Raw genomic sequence first — 25,270 nt, 5'->3', positions numbered from 1 at the left:
GCAGGGGATGGCAGCCGGATCTCAGCCTTCCCCACGGCCAGCCCGGGGTGCTGAGCGAGCCAGGATGCGGCCGTCGCCGTCCCCCCCCCTCCGCCGTCACCATTGCGGTGTCCAATTCCCAGCACAGCACCGGGGTTCCTGTACTGGTTGTGGGGTTAACCCCCCCACACACACACACTCCTCCCAGTAACACCCCGCGGTGGGGCCGGATCCTGCTCGCCCGGAGCCATCCCAGCCCTGAGCTCCTCAGCGGAGGTAGCAAAAATTCCATGAAAATCCAAGAAACCGCCGCATCCAGCTAGAGTCGGGGGCACCTCCTCCAGGCACGGCCCCGGGTAGGAGCAGGAGCTCAAGGGGTGGTTTGAGGCGGGGGGGGTCCCCAAAACCTGCGTGGCTGGGGGTCCCGGCGGCGGGGATCCTCACCGCGAGGGTGCGAGGGGGCTGTCGGCCGCGGCGCGGGGTCCCTGCGCCTGCCAGGCGCTGAGCCGGTCCTGCAGCAGCGTCAGCTCCTCGGCCAGGCCGGCCGGAGACGGGGCGAAGCGCCCGCGCTGCGGGGAGAGGGGGTGTCAGGGTGGGGAGGGGTGCGGGGACAGGGGGGGAGATGGGGCGGGATGGGCACAGGGTGGGATGGACGTGGGGTGGGATGGATGGACACAGGGTGGGATGGATGGATGGATGGACACGGGGTGGGACAGACATGGGGTGGGATGGATGGATACGGGGTGGGACAGACATGGAGTGGGATGGACACGGGGTAGGACAGACGGACACGGGGTTGGGGTAGATGGATGGATGGACACGGGGTGGGACAGACATGGAGTGGGATGGACACGGGGTAGGACAGACGGACACGGGGTTGGGGTAGATGGATGGATGGACACGGGGTGGGACAGACATGGGGTGGGATGGATGGACACTGGGTGGGACAGACATGGAGTGGGATGGACACGGGGTAGGACAGACGGACACGGGGTTGGGATAGACATGGGGTGGGACAGATGGACACCGGGTGGGGTGGGTGGATGAATGGATGGACACGGGCTGGGACAGATGGACATGATGTGGGATGGATGGACATGGGGTGGGATGGACACGGGGTAGGACAGACGGACACGGGGTTGGGATAGACATGGGATGGGACAGATGGACACAGGGTGGGGTGGGTGGATGAATGGACGGACACGGGGTGGGACGGATGGACATGATGTGGGATGGATGGACATGGGGTGGGATGGACACGGGGTAGGACAGATGGACACGGGGTTGGGATAGACATGGGATGGGACAGATGGACACAGGGTGGGGTGGGTGGATGGACACGGGGTGGGACGGATGGACATGGCGTGGGATGGATTCATTGACATGGGGTGGGACGGGCAGACGGACATGGGGTGGGGTGGGACAGATGGACACGGGGTGGGACAGATGGACACGGGTCAGGATGGACAGACACAGGGTCAGGACAGATGGACACAGGTAGGGCAGACACACCAGGGGCCAGGACAGCCACACACAGACTCCCCCCCCGCCCCTCAGCCTCCCCCGCCTCCCGGCAGCAGGACACAGCCAGGGAACAAGCAGCCCCCTCCGAACCACCCCCCGCCCCCCCCAGTGCCCCAGTGCAGCCCCGCTGTGCCTCAGTTTCCCCTTGTGGCCCCAGATAGACCCCGGCACAAGGCCCCCCCCCCAGATCCCCCCGTGCCGGTGTTACCTGTGCCTCGGGCAGACCCCGCAGGTAGCAGCGTCGCCAGAGCCGGACGGAGGGTCCCGCCGCGCAGGGCAGCAGCAGCCCCGGGGGGGGCCGGTTGCCCCCCCAATTCCCCCCTCGCTCGCTGAGGGTCTCCAGGGAGGGGGCCCAGCGGGACAGGCGGGGGGGGGGGGCGCCCGCTCCTCCAGGGAAAGGGTTGGGGGGACAACGTCCCCTTGGCCAGCACAAACACGTTCCCGACCCCCGGCCCTGGCCAGGCGTCGGCGGGCTGCGAAACGGGGGGAAAAAGTAGAGATTAGGGAAAAAAGCGGGAGGGCAAAGCCAGCGGGAAGGGAAAATGGCGGGGGGGGGGGGGGCGTGGAACCCCGCAGTGAAGGATGGGGCACCTTTTGGGGAGACACGGGGCACTAGGGAGGGATTTAACAGGCAAAGCACCCCATATTGAATGGGGGGGGGGGTCTCATGCAGCACAACGCAGCTGCCTGAGTCCCTTCCCGGGGCGGGGGGCAGCCCCCCCCAGCCCCCCCTCCCCAAAGCCAAGCCCGGCCTCACCCTGCCCACAGGGTGGGGGTTCGCGGTGTCGGGGGCTCCGGCGGTGTCGGGGGGTCCTGCCGGGTTCCTGAAGCGGGCCCGGTGGTGCCGGCGGTAGCGCAGCCCCCAGTCCCAGACGGCGGGCAGCGTGCGGCCCCCCCCGCCCGCCGCCGGCTCCCGCCACCCCTGCGCCGGCGTGTAGGTCTGGCTGCGGGGCCGGTGCTGCCGGGGCGAGAAGGGGGGGTGAAACCGGAGCGTTTTTTTAAAGAGCAGGGTGGGGGTGGTGGGGAAGGCGGGGGGTGGGGGTGTCAATCTTTTTTAAAGGGGACGTGGGTGGGGAAACTGAGGCACGGCGCAGCTGGATGGGAAAGGATTCATCTCCATCCCCAAATCCGCCCTTTAAACCTCCTGCTGCTTGCTAGCAAAGGATTCAGGAGGGTGTGGGGGTGTCCCCCGTCCCCCCCCTCCCCAGCTCACCGGGCTCCCGTGGCCCCGCTGGCGCTGGCAGCTGAAGAGGAAGGTGCTGAAGTAAGGGGCGAAGCTGCTGTCGTGGAGGGCGAGGAGGTAAGCTTCGGTGAAGCCGAAAGCCGCCGGGAATTGCCGCACCAGTTGCCACGTGCAGTCCAGGAACAGCAGGAAAACAGGGGCCTGGCCGAGGTGGGGGGGGGGGGGGGGACACACGACACCACAAACACACACACACACAGAGCCAGGTCCCCCCACTGAGGATGGGGACAAGGCCGGGGAGGGGGGGGGGGGGGTGTGGGGGGTGGCTCGCACCTCCTCGCGGGGGGTGTCGCGGCGGAGGAGCCCCAGCCGGCGCGGAAAGGGGTGCCCGGCTGCCACCCACTCCCGCTGCACCAGGCTCTGGAAGCCGGGGAGGGTGCGGGCGTGGGGGTCCCCCAAAAGCTGCACCAGGGAGGCCAGGAGGCAGTTCAGGTCCCGGTCTGATGGTTCTGGGGGGGGGGGGGGGCCGAGGTGGTGAAGGGGGGGTGACCCCAGCCCCAGCCCCGGTGCTCCCCCCTGCCCCGGCGCTACCTTGCAGGAGGACGGAGCAGCGTCTCCCCGCCAGCAGTGAGGCCACCTCGACGGCTTTTCTCAAGCAGGCACTGCGGGGAGGGGGGGGGGGGGGGAAGAAAAAGTGTGTGGGGGGGGGTCAGTGCACCCCAAAATGCCACAGTCGCCTGCCGGGGGGTCTGCAGCCCACCCTGTGATGCAACCCCCCCGTGCTGCACCACCTCTGTGGCCCCACTGGGGAACCATCCCCCGTAATGGGGGTGTTTTTAGGGTGAGGTTTCCCCCCCCCCCACGCCCCCTGCACCCCAAAAAATACCCCCACCCCCCCCCAACCGCCCACTCACCGGACGTGGTCCAGCCAGCGCGTCCCCTCCAGAGCCGAGAGCCACTTCTCCTCCGCCGCCGCGCCTGGCTCGCACGGGCGAAGGGTGGAGCGGGGGGGTCAGCAGAGGAGACGGAGCCCCGGTGTGAGTGGGGGGGGGTCCCCAGCACCCCTCCCCCTCCGGCCCCCCCCCATCCCCACTCACCGGGCAGGCAGAGCGCCCGCAGCTTCAGGTGGGCGAGCTGGATGTCGGCGAGGGTGGGCAGCTCGGCGGTGTCGGCCAGCACGCAGGGCCCGCGGCCCCCCAGCAGCAAAGCCTCCAGGCACCTGGGGGGCACAGGGACCCCCGGGTAGGGCCAGGTTGAAGGGGGAAGCACCCCCAGACCCCCCCACCCCACTGCCCCAGGGACCCCATGGGGGTCTCACCTCACGTCCTCGCTGCCTGGCTCCGAGGCTGCGTGGAAGCTGGCGGCTCTCAGCAGGTCTCCGCCGCCCGGGTGGTGCCAGCACAGGCGCTGTGGGTGAGACGGGGTGACACCCCCCCCCCCCATCACCCCCACACCCCCTTCTTCCACCCCCCCCCTCCCCCCCCAGCACCCCAGCACCCCAGCACCCCCCCCGGGGCACTCACAGGCACCCGGTGCTCCTCGAAGTGGGCGAACGTTCGCTTCAGGTCGTGGTCCAGGAGCCCACTGGGCACCCACAGGTACCGGGGGAGGCTGTGGGCAGAGGAGGGGGTGTAGGGCAGGGCCCACCCACCCCCCCCCAGTGCCCCCCAAATCATTTCAAGGGGCTCACAGGGTGCGTTTTTTGCAGAGGGGAGGATTTTCCAGCCAGGCCGTACCTGGGGGCCATGTCGAAGCGCTCGTTGACGGCGCTCACCCTCCAGCCCGCAGCTCCCAGGCGCTTCAGCTCCTTCTCCCAGTCGTGGAGGCTCTCGAAGAGCAAAGTGGCAGCTGAGCCTTCCTCCTCCTCCTCCTCCTCCTCCTCCTTGTCCTCCTCCTCCTCATCCTCCAAAGGGCCTTGGGCAGGGCAGGCCCAGCCATCCTGTCCCTCGCCGGCGTCCCCCAGCCACGCAGCCGCCTCCCGCGCCTGGGCGATGGCGTTGGCGACCTGCGGAGAGAAGCCAGGACCTGGCATGAGCCCCCCCCCCCCCCAAACCTTCCCCCCCGCCCCAAAGCCACGGTGCACCGCAGAGTCAGGTACGAAGCCTCACTGTAACCCCCCCCCCACACCCCCCCTATAACCACCAGCCCCCTCAGCTCACTCGAAACGCCTGCGGAGCCAGCCCGTTCTCGTGGAATTGGAAGCGGAGCAGGCGGAAATCCCGGCAGAAAACAGCCAATTCCTCGGGGATGAACTTGAGGGTGGAGGCGGCCGTCAGCACCTTGGGCTTGGTGAAGCTGCTGGCTGTGGCGGGCGAGGGACACACACACACACACACAGAGCCGTGAGCGCCGGCTGAGACCTGCCCAACTCATCACACAGGGCCGGGGGGCTGTCGCCTCTACCTGCCACCAGCTTGCGGATGCAGGGCAGCGCCACGTCGTACTCGCTGTGGAGGAAGGCACGAGAACCGGGGGCCTGCGGGAGAAGGGGGGGCAGAGCTAGAAGCTGCCCCAGCGTGTGTGCGTGTGTGTGTCCCCCCCGCTCACCTCCCCTGCCCCGGGAAGGGCAGTGGGGCCGGATCCGGCTGGTGTTGGCCCCCGCGGCTGCCCCTTGGCCCGCCCCACCGCGTCCTGCAGCGAGGAGTTCCCCGGGTGAATGTGGTGGGTCTGTGGCCGAGGGGGTGGGATGGGGTCGGGTTACTGGGAGGGGGTGTAGGTGCAACCAGGCTGGGGCTGGGATGGGGCTGGAGGGGGTTGGGATGGGATTGGGGTCAGAGATGCCGCATGATGGGGGTCAGAATGGGGCTGGGATGGGGCCAGGACGGGATTCGGTTAGGGGTGCAGCCGTGATGGGGGTGAGGCTGGGGCTGGGATGTCACTGGGATGGGATGGGGGGACAGGGATGCAGCATGATGGGGGTCAGGGTGGGGGGCTGGAGCTCGGGGGGGCAGGGAGTGGGGGGCAGCGTGGGCCGGAACCGGGGCGGGGGTCGGTGCCAGGACCGGGGCGGGGGTCGGTGCCGGGGTCGGTGCCAGGACCGGGGCGGGGGCCGGGGCGGGGCGGGGCGGGGGTCGGGGCCGGGGTCGGTGCCGGGGCCGGGGCGGGGGTCGGGGCCGGGGTCGGTGCCGGGGTCGGGGCGGGGGTCGGGGCCGGTCCCGGTCCCACCTGCGCGGGCAGGAACGCGACGCGGCGGTTGGTGCAGAGCAGCGTCCCGGGGACGGAGCCGCCGCCCTCGCCGCAGCGCTGCCGGGCGCCCGCCGCCTCCTCCAGCACCAGCTCCCCTGCGGGGACGGGCCGCTGGGTCCGGGGGGGGCCCCCGGGAGCTCCCCCGGCCCCCCCCCCAAACCCCGCTCCGCCCCCAGCACCTGCCCTACCTGGCAGCCCGGGGAAGGCCGGCCGGCGGCCGCCCGGGGCCCCGCTCATGGCGGCGGGACTTCGGCCGGGCGGGCCCGGAGCGGCGGCGGCGGCGGGAGCCGGAGCGGAGCCCCGAGCGCCACCGCCCGCCCCCCCCCCGGCATCCCGCCCCCCCCCCTCCGGGCGGGGCGGAGCGGCGGCAGCAGGCGGGAGCGCTGCGCTTCCCCCCCCCGCTACACACCCCCGAGCATGGGGGGGCACGGCCTCGGGCACCCCGCAAAGGATGGACGGGGACACACCCCCCCCCCCCCCCATAGCTCCAGGCACCCCAAAAGAGATGGATGGTGCGGGGGGGGGCGTGGTTTGCAGCCTCGGGGACCCCATAGAGGAAGTACAGGGGTGGGGGGGGTCACCTATAGCTCCAGGCACCCCAAAAGGGATGGATGGTGCTGGGGAGGGGGGGTGTGTGTCCAGCTCCAGGCACACCATAAAGGAAGAACAGGGGTGGGGGGGTCACCTATAGCTCCAGGCACCCCAAAAGGGATGGATGGTGCTGGGGAGGGGGGGTGTGTGTCCAGCTCCAGGCACCCCATAAAGGAAGAACAGGGGTGGGGGGGACCTGTAGCTCCAGGCACCCCATAAGGGATGGATGGTGCTGCAGGGTTGGGGGTGTTGCAGCCCCGGGCACCCCGTAAAGGATGGATGGTGTGGGCTGGGGTACATACAGCTTCAGGCACCCCAAAAGGGATGGATGGTGCTGGGGGGGGGGGAGACTTACAGCTCCAGGAGGAGAAATGTCCAGCTCCAGGCACCCCAAAAGGGATGTGGGGCGTTGGAAAGGGATCTACAGCTCCTGGCACCCCAAAAGGGATGGCTGGTACAGGATGGGGCACGTACAGCTCCCAGCACCCCAAAAGGGATGGCTGGTGCGGGATGGGGCACGTACAGCTCCCAGCACCCCAAAAGGGATGGCTGGTGCGGGATGAGGCACGTACAGCTCCCAGCACCCCAAAAGGGATGGCCGGTGCGGGATGGGGCACGTACAGCTCCCAGCACCCCAAAAGGGATGGCCGGTACGGGATGGGGCACGTACAGCTCCCAGCACCCCAAAAGGGATGGCTGGTGCGGGATGAGGCACGTACAGCTCCCAGCACCCCAAAAGGGATGGCCGGTGCGGGATGGGGCACGTACAGCTCCCAGCACCCCAAAAGGGATGGCCGGTACGGGATGGGGCACGTACAGCTCCCAGCACCCCAAAAGGGATGGCTGGTGCGGGATGAGGCACATGCTACAGCCCCAGGCACCCCAAAAGCGACGCTTCGCCAGCCAAGGGTCGTACAGCGCAGGGCAGGGGCGGGGTACACCCAAACCCCCAGCTCGTTGGGGTGCCCCCAGCCCATCCCCGCACCCCTCCGCTCCGCCGGTGCGGGGGCCCCGCGCAGCCCCCCGGCCTCTCCTCGGCACGGGGTGGGGTGGGGGGGGGGGGGAAGGAGCTGCTCCGTGACTCATCGCCGAAGCACGGCCTTCTCCTCCCAACCCCGGAAAAACCAGCGCGCTGCCGGCACCCCGTGCCAAACCTCGCCGAGGGACCCGGGGACCCTGACCCTGCTCCCGACAGCAGGTGGATGGTGGCCCTGGGGCCACCTTTGTGACCCCCCCCCCCCACTACCCCAAAACCCCTGGGGACCCCAAAACCCGCTCGGCTCACCTCCTCCTGCCGGCACAGCACCGGGGCCGGCACGAGGTGGGCTAAACCCTGGCATATCCCAGGAAACCCAACACCTGTTGGAGCACACGCTCCGGTTAAAAATCTGATTTTCAGTGCATTTCCCCCCAGGTTTTTGGGGCAGCCTCAGCTGGGTGGCTGCAGCTCGTGCGCCCCAATTTTCCACCCGCAGAAAAATCACCTGGCGGAGCATCTCGGGGCGGGAAGATTGGCCAGGTTTTTGGCTCTGGCACCTGGCAGATAAAAGGAATTTCCTGCAGGGCTTGAACCCAGGGCCGCGCTCCAAGGCCGGGGCAGTGTCTGCGCCAGCTCGGGGTCAGCCCGGGTCGCCCCGAGAGCTTGAGGAAAATTGGCCGGCGCGGGCGAGCCGGCACTGACGTGGCGCTGGGCACGGGGCGGCCGCTCGCCGCTGCTGGGAGGAAGGAAAAAACACGGGGAGCTGGAAAAGAAAAAGCCCAACGCAAAAGAAATCCTGTGGGAAAGCGCTCCTGGCTCCCCCCCCCCCCCCAAAAAAAAAAAAAAACCAGAGGGTTCCCACCTCCCCCCAGTCCTCGTTTCAACGCCGCCGCGTGTCCCCGCTCGCAGCCCCGGGGCTGGAGCTGCTGCTGAGCATCATCACAGCCAATTTCCCTCTTTTTGAGCCCATTTTAAGCTCCGGCCCCCGAAGCGCCCCGTGCCAGCAGGATTTTTCTCTTTACGCTGCGCAAAGCCTTGCCTGGGTATTGAACTGTCAGGGTGCTGGCCTGCAAATGCAGCGGGGGGAAAGGTGCCTCTAAAACCACAAAAACGCTGATGGGTGGGGGGTTGTTTTTGAAATTAAAACCTGAAATTGGTACCTAAGTAGAAGGAAATCATCCCCAGTCCCTCTTCCCTAGCAAAGAGGATGCTGTGCTCCACAGCAGAGGGGAAAAAAAAAAAAAAACACAACCCCAAGCAAAAAAACCAAAAACTTGATGCAGGAGGGGGACGAAGGGAGGGAATTTGGGGCACCCCAAGCTTGTTGGGGCCGGGGGGGAAGTGGAGGAAAGAGGCACGGCCGCTGCCCAGGGGTTAATTAGTTGAACGTTGTTTATTGTCAATGAATCTATGGTAGCATAAACGAAGGATGCGGTGTACAGCCCGATTGCGACGCGCCATCTAGTGCTCGCTACAGCGGTGCTCACGAGGAGTAAAAAAAAAAAAAAAAAAAAAAAAAAAAAAATCACCAACCTAGTATTTAATTAAAAAAAAAAAAAATAGTCTTTTGTGAATAAACAGTTGCAGAATTAATTCAGGTCACTTCTTGTAGGATTAGTGATAACCAAAGCAGCCCATCAGCCTCCCGCCCCGAGCGGCCGGGTAACATCAGCTCGTTTGACAAAATAAAACGCTCTGTAAAAGGGTTTTGCACATCCTTAAAGAAAAGTTTCACTGCAGCCAGGGCCCGACGACACCATTAAGTGCACTTATTTAAAGACCTCGGGATGACGGCGCAGCCTCCCCCTCCCGGGGGGCAGGTTTGGTGCTTTTTCCTCTGTGAGCGGTGCTTTGGAGCGCGAGCGGCTCTCGCTCCCCTCCCCACACCCCCCTGCTTCAAAAAATGTAGGTGCCAGAAAAAAAAAAATCCAGCCCCACGGCCCAGAAACCATCGCGTGGGCGGTGGCGTTAGTGTGTTCACGATCGGACCCGGTGGATGGTAGGTATCACCTTTCAATAAATATAATTTGTATTTAATAGTCCCTTAAAAAAAAAAAAAAAAGAAAAAAAAAAAAATTAGTTTCACCAGAAAGGAAACAAAAATGACCTGAAAAAAATCCTTCGTGGTTCTGAAGAAATGCAATGCAGCCGGTTCGGTGCGACCCAGCTGAGGTTGGGGCTTGGGGGAATAGTCAAAACTCTGCCCTTCATAGAAAAAATACTCTTCAAAGATTTTTCATCTTTGCCTGAAGTTCATTCCCCCCCCCCCCCAATCTGGATTTTAAAAAAAACCTACGAATTCTACTAACCCCAGTAAAAACCAGCAACACCGGACACAGACGGGGAGCCCTGCGCGTGCTGCGGGGGTCCCACCCACAGCCCCCCCCCCCCCCCCCCCCCCAAAAAAAAACAACTTTTGGGGGAGCTTTGCCCCTTCTCTTCCGGCAGGGCAGGGCGGGGGCACACGAGCCCCTTTTTCCCAGCCCCCCCAGCTCACCCCATCCTCGGCGAGGGACCACGACCCCGTCAAACTTCATTAAGGAGAACACAAAGCGCCCGGCCAAATTGGCTTTTCCCCCTTCCCCCCCCCCCCAAAAAAAAAGCCTCGGGAGGCAGAAGAGTGACAGCAGCTCTGGTAATTTGGGATTTGAGATTATTTTCTTTCAGGAGGATGCACACATGGGATACCTGCTTTTTTTTCCCTTTTTTTTTTTTTTCTTCCCCCCCCTCTTAAAATGTTATTACGCACAACTCTGTCACGCTCCTCTCGCTTGATGCTCCCCCACCCGAAAGCAAGCTGCCGCTCCGATTACCGGAAAAATAAAACGGCAAAACCTCCTCTATAAACCAAGTGACCCCCATTCAGTGAGGCAGGTTTTTTTTTTTTTTTTTTTTTTTGCTTTGTTTTGCTTTTTTAAAACCGTTTCAGCTCAATATTTGGGGCGAAGCGAGAGATGGCTGCAGGGTAACCGGGGCGAGAGCTTGTGGCGCGGGACCAGCGCTGGATATTCTCCCCCCCCCCCCACCCCCTTGGGTTAAAATAAAGCAGAATTACTGCAATTTGAGGGAAAGATTTGCTGTCTGGCATTTAATCTGGGGGAGCGGGTGCTGACCCCCGGCTTGCAGCGACCGTCTTTTAAAGCCCTTTCCCGGCCGGGCGAGGCTTAACTGCGCTCGGCGGTTTAATAAAACCAGAGAAAAAACTTAAACGGGAGCGAAACCATCGCCGGGTACTGACGGTGTTGGCAAACGGCTTCGAGGGCCTGACCCAGAGCGTTAGGATCCTGTGCAGCCACCCCCTCTAGAAAAGGCCTTAATTTGTGGGGTTTCAGGTATCTATCGATCTATTAAACTGGTAAAACTTGTAGGTTAGAACCAAGCCTTAGGGTATTTGTAAGAATAAGGCTTCAGGTGATTCTCCAGTGTTAAGTACACTTTCACCTCCTCTGCCCGGTTCTCTCGTCCCTTCTCCTCGGGAAGGGCAGCGGGCAGGATCAGCACGGGAGGGGGATTGCATAGTTTGGTGCTTTCTGAAAAACAAAGCAAAAAAAAAAAAATAATAATGAGGGAATGTTGTAATTTGAATGATCGGTGTGATTCATGTTTTATTTTTCGTGTGGTAAAACGCTGAACCCTTGCTCTATACAGGACCGAGCCCGGTTTGGGAGCTGTGGTTACAAAACCAAACCAAACAATGTAAAAAAAAAAAAAAAAAAAATCTGTGCAAACATTGCAGTGCTAAAGTTAAACCCACCCTGCAAGACGTGACGGGGAGCGAACGGTCCGTCCTGCGCCGCAGGGGCTGGGCCGGGGGGGGAGGAGGGAACATAGTGGAGCACAGCGAGGGTGTAAGTTGGTTACGGGTCCCTTTTTTTTTTTTTTTTTTTTTTTTTTTTTTCCTCTTTACCGTTTCGCTCTTCAGCCCTATTATCAAAAAATATCGTTTAAGATTCCTCAGCCTAAGGTCAGTTACGTGGCTCAGCAAAATGGAGCCGAGTTAATTCGATTCAGCAGAACAGAGGTAGTGCTTGCTCAAGTAGAAATCGTTATCGCGGGTTCGCGTGTCCCCGGGGGGCTGCGAGCGCCCGGCAGCCCGCGGCGCATTTACCTCCCGGCGCCGGGGGATGCTCGGTGTCCTCTCTACATCCCCACGCCGACGGTTATTGCTGGGGGGGGGAGACACTGACCTCGTTTCTCGGCGCGATTCTTACTAAGTCGGGTCCCACCGTCCCAGCGAACGGAACGGTTTTTTGCACAGTACTTCTGCAGGGAAAAAAAAAAAACCTCAAAACCACTCGAGCACTGTGCCCACCCCCTCCGTCTCCCTCCCGCCCCCGAGGAAGAGTTTAAAAATAACTTTTTAAAAACAGAGTCGAGCCCGTCGGAAGGGCAGAGCCCCGGGCCTGCTGCTAATTGATGCTTGGATACATCCCGATGGGGCCGGGCTCAGATGAGTTCAACTGAAAAAAAAATCCCCCCCCCAGTAATGTCCAATTCCGACTAAGTTTCGCTCAGTACCAGCAAAAGAAATATAAAATAAAAAACAGTGTTTAAAAAAAAAAACCAAACAAAATATCTCTCAATGAAAAAAAAAAAAGGTCTGTGACGTTCCAACTGAAATTGCTGGGGCGTTTTCGCTCCGTTCTGGGCAGTCAGTGACGTCAGAGCCCAGCTGGAAGGACCCGGCGGGGGGGTGCTGCCCCCACCGTTTTGTCTTCTCCAAAAGCTTTGGTCTGGTTTATTGAATCATTTTGAAGAAAGCCCTCCTCTCTCCTTCCACCCTGTGCTCCACCCTGAGCACGGCCCCCCCTAATCCTAGTCACCCCTCGCCAGAAAAAGCCTCTTGAAGAGCATCCTCCTCCCTCTCGCGGCGTCTCCGGGAAGCGGGGGGGGGGGGGGGGCTGGGAAGCAGGGAGGGGGGGCTGTTTTTTTCTTGCCCCCTCTCCCTCCCGCATTCACCCCCGTCGCCCCAGCCAAATCCCATTCCTCAGCCCATCCGGCCGAGCACCCGCTCCCTCCTTCTGCAGACAGGGAGAGGAGCCTGGAGGATGGGGGGGGGGGGGAGGTGTGTGTGTGTGTTAACAACAACAAAAAAAAAATTTAAAATATATATATATCTCTATATTATTGCATTCCCCATCTTTCATGGGTCCCAAGATCAGCGCCGGGGCAGAGCGCTCAGAACCTGTGCACCAGAGCCTCCCGCTCCTTGCGCTTCAGCTCCTCCTTGTAACAGCAAGAGCAGAAATTCCCCGTTTCTGGGTGCCCGTAAAAGCTGCAGTTCGGCTGCTTGCATTTGGTCTGCTGCACGCTGTAAAGCGCTCGGCTTTTGCCTCTGTCCGCCGGCGGGTCTTTCTGCCAGCTGTCCTGCTCCAGGTATTCCCGGTAGCCGTTGCTGTGCGGGGGGAGGCGGGCCGAGCCCTCGCCCTCCGACGGGTGGGTGGGATGGAGGTCCGTGTCCGTGGGGGAGAACCTCCCCGGGTGGGAAGGGCCGGTCGGGGAGGGGCTCGGCCGCGCCTGGGCGCAGTGCCTGGGTAAGGTGGCGTAGGGTGGGAGGCTGCTGCCGCAGGGACCGCCCGCTACCTGCCGCCTGCTGTCTTGAGAGCCGGGGGGACGCGACCCTTCCGCGCTACCCACCACGGAAGGTCTGGGAAAAGTGAAAACGCCCGAATAACCCGTGGGAAAAGCTGCTATTTTAGCGCCGACGGCCAGATCCGGGGTCTGGATGGTGTACGCGGGGGCGGGCGGGTGGTACGCGGGGTTGAGCAGCACCTCCTCGCCCTTGTGGGTGTTGGCCTCCGGCTCCAGCTTCCTGGCGGGGGCCGCGCTCCCCAGCGCCTTCTTCTCCGCCTCCTTTTGCTTCTGCTCGGCCGCGAAGCGCTCCTCGGCATCCAGGAGGTACCGCTGGATCATCTCCTCCTGGTACTGGTGCCGGGTGCTGGTCTTGAGGTGGCCGGCGAAGATGAACTTGCGCTCTCCCTGCATGGCAGCCCGGAGGATGCTCAGGCTCAGCCTGACGTCGTTGCTGTACTTGTAGGGGTCCGTCGGCTTTTCGGGGGCTGCTTTACCCGGGCAGGTTTTCTCCACAGGAGCCGACAAGTCTCCTTGGGAAGATTCCTCTTTGCTGCCTTTCCTTGACTTCAAGGATCCTTTCTTCTTCTTCTCCAAGGTATCTCCCTGCCCGTTGCTCACCCCGCCCTTGATGGTTTTGCTGTGCATCAAACCACCCATGTTCTTTTTCAGCTTACTTCCCAAAGTCTTGCCGAAGCTGCCCAGCTTATTAGCAACCGAGTCCGCCCGTTTTTTGTCTTTTTCCTTGTCCTTTTCTCGGTCTTTCTTTGGTTTCTCTTTGTCCTTGCAACCCCTGCTGCCGCCGTTGCTTGCTGAGCTGCTGCAGACCGACTCCTTGTCCGACTCTCCCGACTCGGCCGCTGAACGAGCATCGTCGCCCGCCGAGGCCGTGGGAGATTCCGGCTGGGCCAAAGGCGCCTGGGGAGAAAGAAAATATAGATATCAAAGTCCCGTGAGTTCCTCGGATGAGAGTTCCTCAGGCTGAAGGTGGAACAAAGAAGTAGGAGCTTGCTCGGAGAACGGAGGGGACGATGTTCCAACACACGCGGCGCGACACGTCCCCGGCAGCACATCCATAAACGTCTTAACTGGCTGGAGGCTTCGGGGGAAAAGCTGGAGGGAAGGAAGGGGGTGCTGCCGGTGGGGAGGGGGCCAACAAAATCCAGCCCCCCCCAGTCACCCAAAAGCACGGTGGGCACGGCTGGCAGCCGTCTCCCGGGGGGTCAGGGCGTCCTCCGCACGTCGGCAAGGCCGGGGCCGGGGTTTCACAGCAAAGCAGCTGAGAGGTCACAACCGAAACGTCACCGTCTGAGCTCTGCTACAGAGATGACGCCTCGGAAGTTTCAGGCAGAGCAAAACAGCTCGTGTTGAAGTTTGGGGAGTTTTCTCCTAAAAAGGGGGAAGGGGAAAAAAAGCCCTTCATGCTGTCAAGGCAGCTACCGCCATCTGCCAACGCACCACCACGGGGGTTTGGGAAGCGGCCGGGAGTTTTCCCGCTGGGGAAAGGTCCCAGGAAAACTACGGTCAAACTGTGGGTGTCCAGGCAGCTTCTGGTGGCCATAAACCAACAAGCAGCGTCCTCTTCGCTGCCGGCCACCTACACAAGAGCCTGCCCCGCGGGACGTACAAGGGCCGCGCTTCCAGGTCGTGTGAGGGGTAAAAACAGGCAGGAAAAGCTCTAGAAAAAAAAAAAAAAACCCCAAAACAAAACCACACGCCCAAAACCGAAGTCGTTTATCTGCTCAGAGCAATATTAGCTGCAATTTCTGCGGGCGCAGGCAACCTCACGTGAAGGAGAGCAAGCCAGCTGACGGCGTCACGGCTGCTGCCCCACAGAAAGGAGGTGTAAATAATTAAAGAGTAAAGAAAATACTCCTTGTCTCTTTTACCTGCATGTCACAAGGCAACGTGATCCATTTAACATTCATGTAGCTGTGCAGCAAGTGCAGCTTTGCTTCCAGCGATAACGTCACACTAAAATTTAAAACAAGGATAAAAGAAAAGTTACGAGTCAAATTTCATTTTAATAACGGAGGTTGTCTCCTCTCTAGTTATGGTTATTTGCCTGTTGTCCATGTTAAAAAGCAGGTTTTAACGTGGCAGGTGTAACTGCATCGAGACAGCAGCGATACGGAAGGGGACGTTTTTGTAGCCTTCCAAACCTTTCAGTTAAAACCTAAATGAATAAATAAGATCGCCGCGCGTCAAAAATCAAGCTTGCTACGAACTAAAAGGAACTCAAGAAAAATGATCTTACTCGTACGTGAGACAAATAACAAAAAAGGCAGATGTCGCAGATCTAAATAGAGCTGGTTTCAAAATGATTCTCCTCTCCACAAAAGCAACTTCAGAAAAAGAGTAAAGATGTTTTGTCAAAAATTTCCACTGGTCAAAAAAAAAAAAAAAAAATCCTTTCCGCTAAAAACACAGGGACAGCCTTTTCCGCTGGCCCCCAACCCCTCAAAATGAGATACTGTATCGGTAAAACCCGCGTGGAATTTTAAGGCTTTGCTCTTGGAGGGTTTCTAGGTCTCCCAGCTGACGGGCACGTCCTGCTTCCAGCTCCCCGACCCACACGGCCACCTCTGCTGCCTCCTGGCCCAACAACGGGAAACTCGCGCCTCCCAAACCACGGCAGGGCTTGCCCATGTCGGAGGCACAAATAGGAAAGGTGTCTGCCTGCAAGCCGTCCTCCCAGCTCCAGGGCCCACACGGAGAGATTCGGTACCCTTGAGTGAGGACAGAGGAATGGAAAAATACACCTTTTTTTCTCTGTAAATATAACAGTCGGTCCTCCGGTGCGTCTCGTTCCTGAGCTAGCCTGAAGCTCTAGGGTCTGGAGCAAACATCTCTTTGCTTGTGGGAAGGAAGCTCGTGAGATCTCCCAGCCTTACCCAAAACGATCAGAAGAGAATGAAGTCAAAGAAGATGCTGTTCCTCCCCCACTGAATAGGTGGCATACCCCGGGGACAACTTTCCACCACACACGAGAAATCCCCAGCTGGGGACAGAGCGAGGAGCCCTCCCAGGTGTGACCAACCTGGCCAGCTTGACGTTGTCACCGTCGTCTTTCCCCCACTGCCACTCCTTCCCGGGATCCACGGCGAAGTGCACGGGCAGCAGCTTGTGCTCGGAGTCCGTCAGGGGGATCACAGCTGCACGAGGGACAGAAAACCCGCTTTGAAAGCCCAAAGGGAGAAACTTTTCACCTCGGGAGCCAAGCTCGGAGCGCCCACCGGGAACTACATCACTCCTGATGGCAACCGGTTTCACACCGAATCACACAGCGACTGCCAACGCATCACAGAATCCCAGGCTGGTTTGGGGTGAGGGGGACCTCAAAGCCCCCCCAGTGGCACCCCCTGCCCCGGGCAGGGCCCCCTTCCCCCAGCCCAGGGGGCTCCCAGCCCCGTCCAACCTGGCCTTGAACCCTTCCAGGGAGGGGGCAGCCACAGCTGCTCTGGGCACCCGGGGCCAGCACCTCACCCCCCGCACAGGGAACAGTTTCTTCCTAATATCTAATCTAAAGTTTCCCTATTTCAGTGTAAAACCATCACCCCTCATCCTACCCCCACCCCCTGATCCAGAGTCCCTCCCCACCTTCCCTGTCCCCCCTTTAAGCCCTGGGAGGCCGCTCGAAGGGCTCCCCGGAGCCTTCTCTTCTCCAGGCTGAACCCCCCCAACTCTCTCAGCCCGGCCCCCCAGGGGAGCTGCTCCAGCCCCCCAGCATCTCCGTGGCCTCCTCTGGCCCCGCTCGAGCAGCTCCGGGTCCTTCTGCTGTTGGGGGCCCCCGAGCTGGCCCCAGCACTGCAGGGGGGTCTCCCCAGAGCGGAGCAGAGGGGGAGAATCCCCTCCCTGGCCCTGCTGCCCCCCCTGCTCTGGCTGCAGCCCAGGGCACGGGTGGGTTCTGGGCTGCCAGCGCACGGTGCTGGCTCGTGTCCAGCTTTTCACCTACCTTGGTCTTTTGTGGGTTCCTTCTGCTCCATGGATACCAGGGCAGAAAAATGGGCTTGGTCATAAGCCAGTACCAACGGAGAACGATGGCATTTGTTGGCTGGGACTTCCAGAGGAAGATAGATCCCTCCAAAGGGAATTGGGGCAAAGGCTGGAAAGAAATCAGGGCGGTCAGGTTTCATAATAGGTTAGAGTTAAGAGTTGTTTGTACTGAAACTGCTCCAGAACAATCTGTTTGTTTCATTCAAGGTTTCACCTGCAATTATCTGCCAGATCAAGGGACGCAAAAAAACCCACAAGCCAAAATAGACATCTACGTTACCTCAGGAAGAACACAGTCGCAAAACGAACTTGTATTTTCTATAAAAAACCTCTTCTTTACTCCTCCACAAGACGACTTAAAACGTGCACACAGAATGATGGTAACTGATTAGTCTTTTGTGACAGGAAATTAAGTCTGCTAGTGGAAAATACGACATGCAGGGAACGGAATTTCCCATCTCCACACACATGTGTTGGGGCAAGAGAGGTAGAAAAAAAAAACCCCTCCTCACACAGATGCTCTTAGAAATAGCAGAAGACGAGGCGGTGATGCTGAGCTGCGTGTCTCACGCCCTCCGTGGGAATCACCCACAGCACGCTGCAGACGCCTAACGCACCCCGTGCTCTGCTCTCCCAGTCAAGATCCAGCTTCACTGAGCAAAACGAGCCCACGGGAACACGCGGTAGAGAGGAAGCACAAAGTCTGAGCATGCGTAATTCAGAAAGGGGGGAACTCCCTTGCATAATTCACAAGAGAGGGGAACTCTCACCTTCTCCCCCCGAGTCCCGCAGCATCGTGTCTGCCACCACTACGATGGGTCTCTTCAACACGTGGGCAAGGACAAAAACGTGGAACTCCTCCAGGCTCTCGTACACCGGCTCTTCAGAGCTTTCGACACTTGGGGAAGTAAGAAAGAAGTTAATTTTCAACCCCTGAGTATTCAATAATTGCTTTTAAAACCAGGAGGAGGCCTTTATAGGCAGCTGCGTAGAGGCGGACCATATTAAGTTTGATCTCAGCTCTAATTTGAGATTTTAGATGTAGATCCCCCAAAACGTCCAATTCTAAGACAAGGGTTTGTATCCAGGAGAAACCACGTGGCTGCCTGGCATTTCTGGAAGTTTCTGATCTAAAGAGCCTCAGAAGTGGTGTTTGCTTGGGACGGCTGCGGCAACCAAGTGCCCTTGAAATACGGACTGGAATACACTGCAGAAACGCTCAGCTTTTGCGTCTTACTCTCCTTTTGGAGCCATCAACGTGACGGAACGGGAGAGAAGATCAGTTTTCTGTTCAGCGTATGAGTCACCCCCCCCCCCAAAAAAGGGGTCACGCAACATTCAGATCTTTTCCCGTGACGCTTTACGGACCTCTCGTCGTTCCTCGTGAGCCTTCACCCTTCCCCTTAAAACCCCACAAGCCGGACCGAAGCGGCGATCCCCAGCCCCGTCGCTTGTCCTGCCCTCCAGAATTACCCCGAGCTGCACACAGGAAGATATTCGCTCTGTTTTGCAGCTAGATGGGTTATTTCTCAGCGCCGTCCCCGCCACGTACCCCCCGCAGCCGCTGCCATTGGTGCCGTAGTGCACGCGAGGCTCGCTGGATGCCAGCTTGATCAGCTCGTTCCACTCCTTCTGCCACTCCTCTTCGGTGTAAACAAGACCAGACTGGAAAACGACAAATAAAACCCCCCCAAAAATCTTCCAAGGAAGTGTTTTCCAACCTCCGCAGCACAGTTTTATACACGCAGCCACAATTTTTCTCTATGGGTTTATGCAAAACCAATCAATATGTTATGCAGAAAAGCCCACATTTCCAAATCTGTGTTCTCAAGCCAGCCGGGGAGATAATCTGCCTGAAATAAAAGTCTGCTTTTTTGTGGGGTGGAAGTAAACACTTCAACCCACAGAATGAGAGGGAACCTTTATTCTTACACTAAATCCTTCCAGTATTAAAGATGACACAACCTGTTGATAAGGGACAGCGGGACAGATAACCAGACTAGCTAAAACAGAAAATTTATTTTCCTTAAAAATCCAATGAGAGACACCATAGCACCACAAATATCCGTTTTCACACCCATAAATACTCCAGGGTTGCTTTGGGATTTCAACGCACGGAAAACCTGCACTTCACCCCCGTTCCCTCCCGTGACGACTCCCAAACGTCCCTTCTGCGATCGCACCAGGCGCGATATCGCGGCCCGACACCGCAGGGGGCCCAGCCCTCTCCTCGAAAAGCCGCGACGCTCCGAAGCCAACCACCCTACTCGATTAAAGCCTCCAGCCAGTATTAAATTCAGGAATTACACCTTCCCTCCCTAACGCAGAAGATTTTCAACCAGCTTCCGACACAGTCCCGGAGTTGCAAGGTATCCGAAGCCACGTGCGTGCCGAGGAAGGGGAGAAACACCTTAAAAACCCAAGGCTGTGCGAAAGGCCAAGCTCGAGCCTGCTGTGTTTCAGATCAGAAGCTGAGAAACAACACGGGAAGGGCAGCGGCCTTACCCTCCTCCTCCTCTCCCTGGCTCCACAACCGGAGCTCCAGCATCCAAACACAACATCCTAAATCCTCAACGCTGCCAAGAAAACCTTCCAGCCGTGCACCAGAAGCCACTGATGGCACGTTCGGCCCTCCGCTTCGCTCTGTAAGGTGTTAATTAAATTCCTCCGCTCCTGGTTACGTCGTCAACACGAATTCTTTCATCGCCGATTTAAAGCTGGGGAAGCAAAGCACGGGAGGCGAACGCTGCACCCCGAGCGGGTTGTGAAATCCCGAGCGGCATCCAGCACCCTGGGCTGCTTCTTTCAGAGCTTATTTGGAAAGGAGGAGCTCATAATCCTCGAATCCCAGCCAACCGCTTGAGCGGGACCCGCAATTCCCGGACCGCTGCACCACCTACACCCCACGCCGACTGCCAAGATCCTTCGGCTCAGGCCGAGGACGGCGACCAGGGCACGGCACCCCCACAGCCCACGCCCCAAGTATTTTCAAGCCCTTTTAAGATCTGCAAGTCACAGGACTTTGCTGCTGGCAAATTCTGGAGCACGCAGTTTAGAGAGCAGGCTTTTAACAGCAGTAAAACCTCCAATTATTTATTAACTACTCTGCTGCAAGCAGGGAAATACGTATTTTTTTCAAACTGTCAAGATAGGAATCTTCGTGCCCTTCCAAAAAGAAAAAGGAAGCTGGAGAGTAAACAACATCCTTCAGTGTCAGGTGGAAACAAAAGTTTACCCTGCTCACAAAAAACCTCTCAACACCGCGGGGCCGTCTCTCACCACGGGAGGACATCTGGTGACTTTCCACCTTGACAAAGCCACATCCCCTCCTTTCGGGGGGGTGCCCCCCCCCCCCCCGTGCTACCGCTTTGAAAAGCCTTTAATGTGGCAAGTTCACAAATTGCCCTTCTCGGCGGAGGCGTTCCCTCCGCGCCTCGACCGAGGCGCGTCTCGCTGATCTTTAACGCCGGAGAGACCTACGCCACGGCGTTGTTTTTCTCTGCAAAGCCCGGCGGGGCCGTCACATCCCGCTGGATCTTAAAGGCCTGAAGGTGACATTTGTTTCCCATCAATATCGGGCACAGCACGGTTCTAAGAAAGAATTTTCCTACCTTGTAATCAAGAGAATTTTGCCGCAGTTTGGATGGAAGGATACATCGCGGTACAGCCACGTACCACAAGCCAAGGAGCTGCCCAAAATCCAAGATTTTATCCCAAGAGGAAGCATCTCCCAGACCCACAGGATATTTTATCACAACTTTCCCCTCCGCAAAGAGGACGGCACTCGCTCTGGTTCCTACCTCCTTGTTCTGCTGCGTTTGCTGCCAACGCCACCTCCGCTTCAGGGCTTCCCTTTCCATCCCTTTATCCATCAAGGTGTAAAGGGATTTGCGAAGCATGAGATCTCTGTCGTGGAACCCCCACATACCTGCACGGGGCGGGGGAAAAAAGAAACAGCAGCAGAGGGTTAGCAGCAGCCGGCGACGCTCCGTCGATCTGCTGAGGTCCTGCAGCCTGCCACGAGCCGGGGGAAGCGGGTAAATTGGGAAGCAGAGGCAGAGAAATGCAAGTTTCTCAATCTAAACATTAAAATTCCTGGTTCAAAGCCTACGCTTTCTACCTGCACTGAGTTTCTTATGCAGCTCAATGGAGATGTGGCCACCTCTGCTTTCAACTCAAAAGCATCTCACAGATGCAGCAAAATATTTGTTCACAAAATCACACGCTCCTTTGCATCAACATCGGATAGGAAAATGAGGCCGGGTTAAACGAGCCTGTGCTTTCCATCTGTCTGAAATACAAATACAAAGGAAACGCACAGCCCTGCTGATTTAAAAGTCTGGAAGCCTCAGAAAATTCACGACGGTCACGCTCGACGAGATGAAATCAAATCTGGGCTATTGAAACTTTGCAAGAGGGGGGGAGGAGCGGCCCCGTTATTTCCCATCTCCTCCAGAAATACGGGGAAATTTGCCCAATGGAAGGGGAGAGGTATTTTAGAAGTACAGGAGCTACGGGCAAGCCCGCTTCCTCCAACCCACTCCTCTCCCGCAGAGCCTGAGCGGCGCGACCGCTCGCACACCGACTGCCACGGCGGCCGGGAGCAGCGGCAGCTTCCCCCTTTTTCCCGTGGGAACGGATGGGAAACGCTCCATCCTGCTCCCAAAGGATGGTCCTGAGTCCTCCCAGCCGCTTCCCGGGTCTCTGCCGGAGAAGGGAGGTGGCACTGGCACGGCGCCCGTCAGCCAGGTCTGAAGCGAAGGGGTTTGCTATTGGGCTCCGGGCGAATCAAGTCGAGCTCTTACCCAGGGAGGCGGCGTGGAGCAGGCAGTTCCCATCGCCGGTGGTGGCCAGGGGCAGCAGCCTTTGGCAGCTGGGGTCCACGTTCGCCCACCAATTCAGACGACCTGGGGGGAATATTTGAGAGCGTGAAAATGGGGCCCGTTACGCCACACGGGGCCGGCGGGTTAATCCCCTCAAAAAACATCAGCGAGGACGGAAACGGCCGGAATTTGCCGGGGGAACACCCAAAGAGACGAGCAGTTCGAGCTGCGCCCCGTGGCTGGAGGGAGGAAGAAGCCAGGACGGCAATAAAGCAACAAAAAAGGGGGAGACTGGAGTTGCAAAACTTCGTGGGGATGGCAAGGAAACGGCCAGGCTGAACTTCAGGTCACACAAATTGGAATTAATTAGAATTAGGAGCCAGCCCAGGCAGGACTTTACCCCAGACCAGCGTTCTCCTCCTATCCATTTGTCCCCCCACCCTATTTATTTCAAACCCCCAAAACCATCAGGCTGAAGACATCTCTTTAACCGCCTGTCACAAATGGCACCCGGCAACTTCTCCACTTACTAACCACTTCTTGATTCTTCTTGTAACCGAACCGTTCCTATTTAAACCACCTCATGGTGGTCATTTTTTCCCCGCTCACTGCTTTAGCTACGATACGCAGGGACTTTTGCTGATCCCAGCAGCTTTACCAATGAAAATGCAAACTGACAGTGCTTCACGCCGTTTAAAAATAGCAGCTTTTTGGTAGTATGAGGCACTTGTAGTAACTCAAGTCAAGAGCATCTAAAAATAGAAGCTGGGAAAAAATTAACATACAGACTGCAGTCGAGTACAGTGCGACTGGAGGTTAAACATTTATCAAGGAAATTAAGTTGGGCTGAATTAGGACTTTGAACTCACAACCCCGCCCGCGTCTCGCTCTGCTGTGCCCTCAAAACCAGGCGCTGCCTCCCTTGGCCGCGACTTTTTCCGGCAGCTTTTCTGCAGCAGATCCCCTGCAACAGGCAGTTTTTCGGCTGGTGGATGCTGTTCAGGTTTGTAACGAGTCGCATTGAAATTGCTCTTGCAGAAAACCAGCCTTTTCCCAGCATTTCCAACAAACTTCTCCCTCCTCCCGAGCACAGTCCCTGCCAGGGACCCCCAGCTCTCAAACACAGGATTTCTCGAAATTGTTTGCACAACCTCCGCAGCAGCAGCTGCAGAAGAGCTAAATACAGAAAACTTGTTTTTAAACACCGATAAACACAGGAAAACATAAAAATGTAGAGCTCCCTGCAATGCCAGGCGGGTGATTTCTTTTCTCAGCGTTGGGAAAGGAACCCGTTGGAGTTGAAAAGTGTTTAGTACACAGCCTCGGGACAATAGCTCCGCTCGGAAAAGCCGGCTATTTTCACTCAATATAGCTCCTGGCACGGCGAAGGCGCAAGCCTGCGCCAAGTGGCACGGGGCCAGAGGAGCAAACCGAGCAGCAAAACAGCGTCCCACAAAAGCTAACCAAAATCTAACGCTACTGTAGGCAGCGCTGAGCTGCTTTTATTTTATTTTATTTTATTTTTTTTAATCCATTTCACAGCGCTCCTGGAGAATTTGCTGGGTTTTTTTGTTTGTTTGTTGTTTTTTTTTTTTTTTTTTTTTTTTTTTCTCCCCACCGGGTCAGGGGCGTTTGCATCTCTGGTCGGTGCTTCGGAGAGGTTGTGCAACCTCTCGCCGAGCCGAGCCGGGTCCGGTTCGGAGGGGACACACCTTGGGGTGGCATTGCTATTTGGAGCGTGCGGTCACGCCGTGCCGCGCACATCCCCGGCGAGGCAGGCAGAGTAATTTGTACAGATTCCCAGTTACGCAAGAGAAGTAATCTCGAAAGAAACCGCAATCCCCCAAACCCTTCTCTGAGCGTTTTGCTCCTATCAAGGCGGTGGAAAGGCCAAGAGGGCCCCTGGAAGTATTTAAAACAATGTATTTCTCTGCACGTGGTTAAGTAGGAACGAGCCTGGAAAGCTCTATGGGGAAGATAACCGGATTCAGGAGCATGAGGGACCTGCCTGCAGTCACCACTCGCGTGGCTCCTCTGCACACCTGGAGAAGTCCACCGGCACCAGGAGGCCTCCTCTGCGTCCAGCACCATCACTCCTACAGGGTCCAGTTTGACCCCACAGCTGGTTTTGCTGCGGGACATCTGTTTGTCCCAGCAGAGACCAAGAACCTGCGCACAAAAGGTGTTATCTTTGGTAAAATACCCTCGTTTCATTCTAACAGGAGCCCCTCTAAATAGGTCACGGTGCTAGGAAGGAACAAGGTCGGCGCTCCTCCCCGCCTGAGGATGAGGAGTGACTCACTGAAAACCCAAATGGTTGCCCTAAGGCTACCGGGGGTTACGCTCCCTGCGTGACAAAGGCAGCGTTCCCGGCGATGACTTGGCCTCGTGCTCCTCGGGCCGACGTGACAGACCCAACCCCAGCACCTACCACCACCTCCCTGCTCTGACTGCTGCTTTGTTTTTCATGTTTTTTTTTTTTTGTTTTTTTTTTTTTTTTTTTTCCCTCATGCTGAATCACCGGTGGAGGTGAAGGAGCAGGATCTAGAAGTGGGCTGAAAGAGAGACCGAAACCGGAGAGCAGCTCGAAGCAGTGGCACCTGTGGCTGAAGCAAGCCCCTTTCACGTGTCTAAAACGAGAGAATTCATCCGCAGTCTCCGCATCTCACCTGGAGCCCATCTCTTTGACGAAAACGCCGCCTTGGAGAAAACATTTCCGTTTCGGGACCTGGCAGCAGTAAGAGCTTGTCTGAGTGCGTTTCCCGCATCGGTCGCTGCTTTCTCCTCCGTTTGGGGAAGGCTGGGAATCGAAGGCTTCCAACCAACCCTGCTACCGGCACGCCGTCACCCACGGCGGCGTGCGCCCTGCCAGGAGCTCGCTCCCCCCTCCCCGGGGACACCTCCCTCCGCAGCGCGGGCTCAGCCTCCCCGTCCCGCCGAGGATGAGGGTCCTGCGGCGGTTCAGCGGAGCCCAGCACCCAACTTTGGAGGAGGTTTCACCCGCCTTTGGCAGCAGCAAGGCGGACCCAGACTCGTCTCTCCTGCTAAGGGAACCAGTCCGGCCGATGACTTACGGGCAAAAACATTTGCAAGTCGGATGCCAGGGAGGTAAGATGGAGCGGGGTCCGTGTACACACGCGCCTCCGCTCGTGCACGAGCTCAACCCAGGCTGAAAAACTTCTCCAAAGGCGGGTGATGCGCTCCCGAGGCACCCCCATTGCTCCGAGGGCCCACTCAGAGGCGCGACATTCCTGCCCCGAGAGCCAGGAACCCGCCTGCCATTCCTTGGAGGCCGTTCCCGCAGCGAAGCGAGGACGCTGACCTCTTCATTCAGCAGTTTTTAAGAGTCCGCCTCTTTTATTTTTTTTTAAATTATTAAATATTTAGTCTGAAGCGAGAAGCAGGTTTCTTGCCAGTTTGCTGGAGGACTTCTGAAGG

At 58.6% G+C, this 25,270-nt stretch overlaps 2 protein-coding genes across 15 annotated transcripts in view; both read right to left on the bottom strand.

Annotated features, from left to right (window-relative positions):
• Positions 1 to 319: 319 nt before the first annotated feature.
• On the bottom strand, positions 320 to 6,109 carry MTMR11 (myotubularin related protein 11). Its single transcript, XM_042784662.1, is given in 14 exon segments — positions 320 to 548; positions 1,712 to 1,879; positions 1,881 to 1,976; positions 2,717 to 2,887; positions 3,020 to 3,195; positions 3,278 to 3,348; positions 3,601 to 3,664; positions 3,784 to 3,905; positions 4,005 to 4,093; positions 4,210 to 4,297; positions 4,423 to 4,691; positions 4,846 to 4,988; positions 5,090 to 5,162; positions 5,852 to 6,109. Coding segments are annotated over 14 exon segments (1,917 nt in total). The 3' UTR covers positions 320 to 419.
• A 2,707-nt stretch (positions 6,110 to 8,816) lies between these two features.
• OTUD7B (OTU deubiquitinase 7B) overlaps positions 8,817 to 25,270 on the bottom strand; it is a 54,362-nt gene continuing 37,908 nt past the window's right edge. For 10 of the 14 annotated variants that reach the window (XM_042784637.1, XM_042784639.1, XM_042784636.1 and 7 more), the window contains 9 exons: positions 21,815 to 21,916; positions 20,810 to 20,937; positions 18,562 to 18,674; positions 17,780 to 17,907; positions 16,969 to 17,118; positions 16,054 to 16,168; positions 14,903 to 14,987; positions 12,628 to 13,931; positions 10,064 to 11,705 (listed from right to left, as the gene is read on the bottom strand). In XM_042784637.1, coding sequence (XP_042640571.1) covers positions 11,603 to 11,705; positions 12,628 to 13,931; positions 14,903 to 14,987; positions 16,054 to 16,168; positions 16,969 to 17,118; positions 17,780 to 17,907; positions 18,562 to 18,674; positions 20,810 to 20,937; positions 21,815 to 21,916 — 2,228 coding nt within the window. In that variant the 3' untranslated portion in view covers positions 10,064 to 11,602. Of the gene's footprint in view, positions 9,486 to 10,063; positions 11,706 to 12,627; positions 13,932 to 14,902; positions 14,988 to 16,053; positions 16,169 to 16,968; positions 17,119 to 17,779; positions 17,908 to 18,561; positions 18,675 to 20,809; positions 20,938 to 21,814; positions 21,917 to 25,270 lie in introns of those variants that run through there. The other 4 variants (XR_006164604.1, XR_006164605.1, XR_006164603.1 and 1 more) reach the window with 4 other exon arrangements.

This window comes from Tyto alba, unplaced genomic scaffold (assembly GCF_018691265.1).
Source record: "Tyto alba isolate M040663 unplaced genomic scaffold, T.alba_DEE_v4.0 Super-Scaffold_8, whole genome shotgun sequence".
NCBI lineage: Eukaryota > Metazoa > Chordata > Aves > Strigiformes > Tytonidae > Tyto > Tyto alba.
The sequence above is the reverse complement of the archived record's forward strand: the minus strand, read 5'-3'. Positions and strand labels throughout refer to the sequence as shown.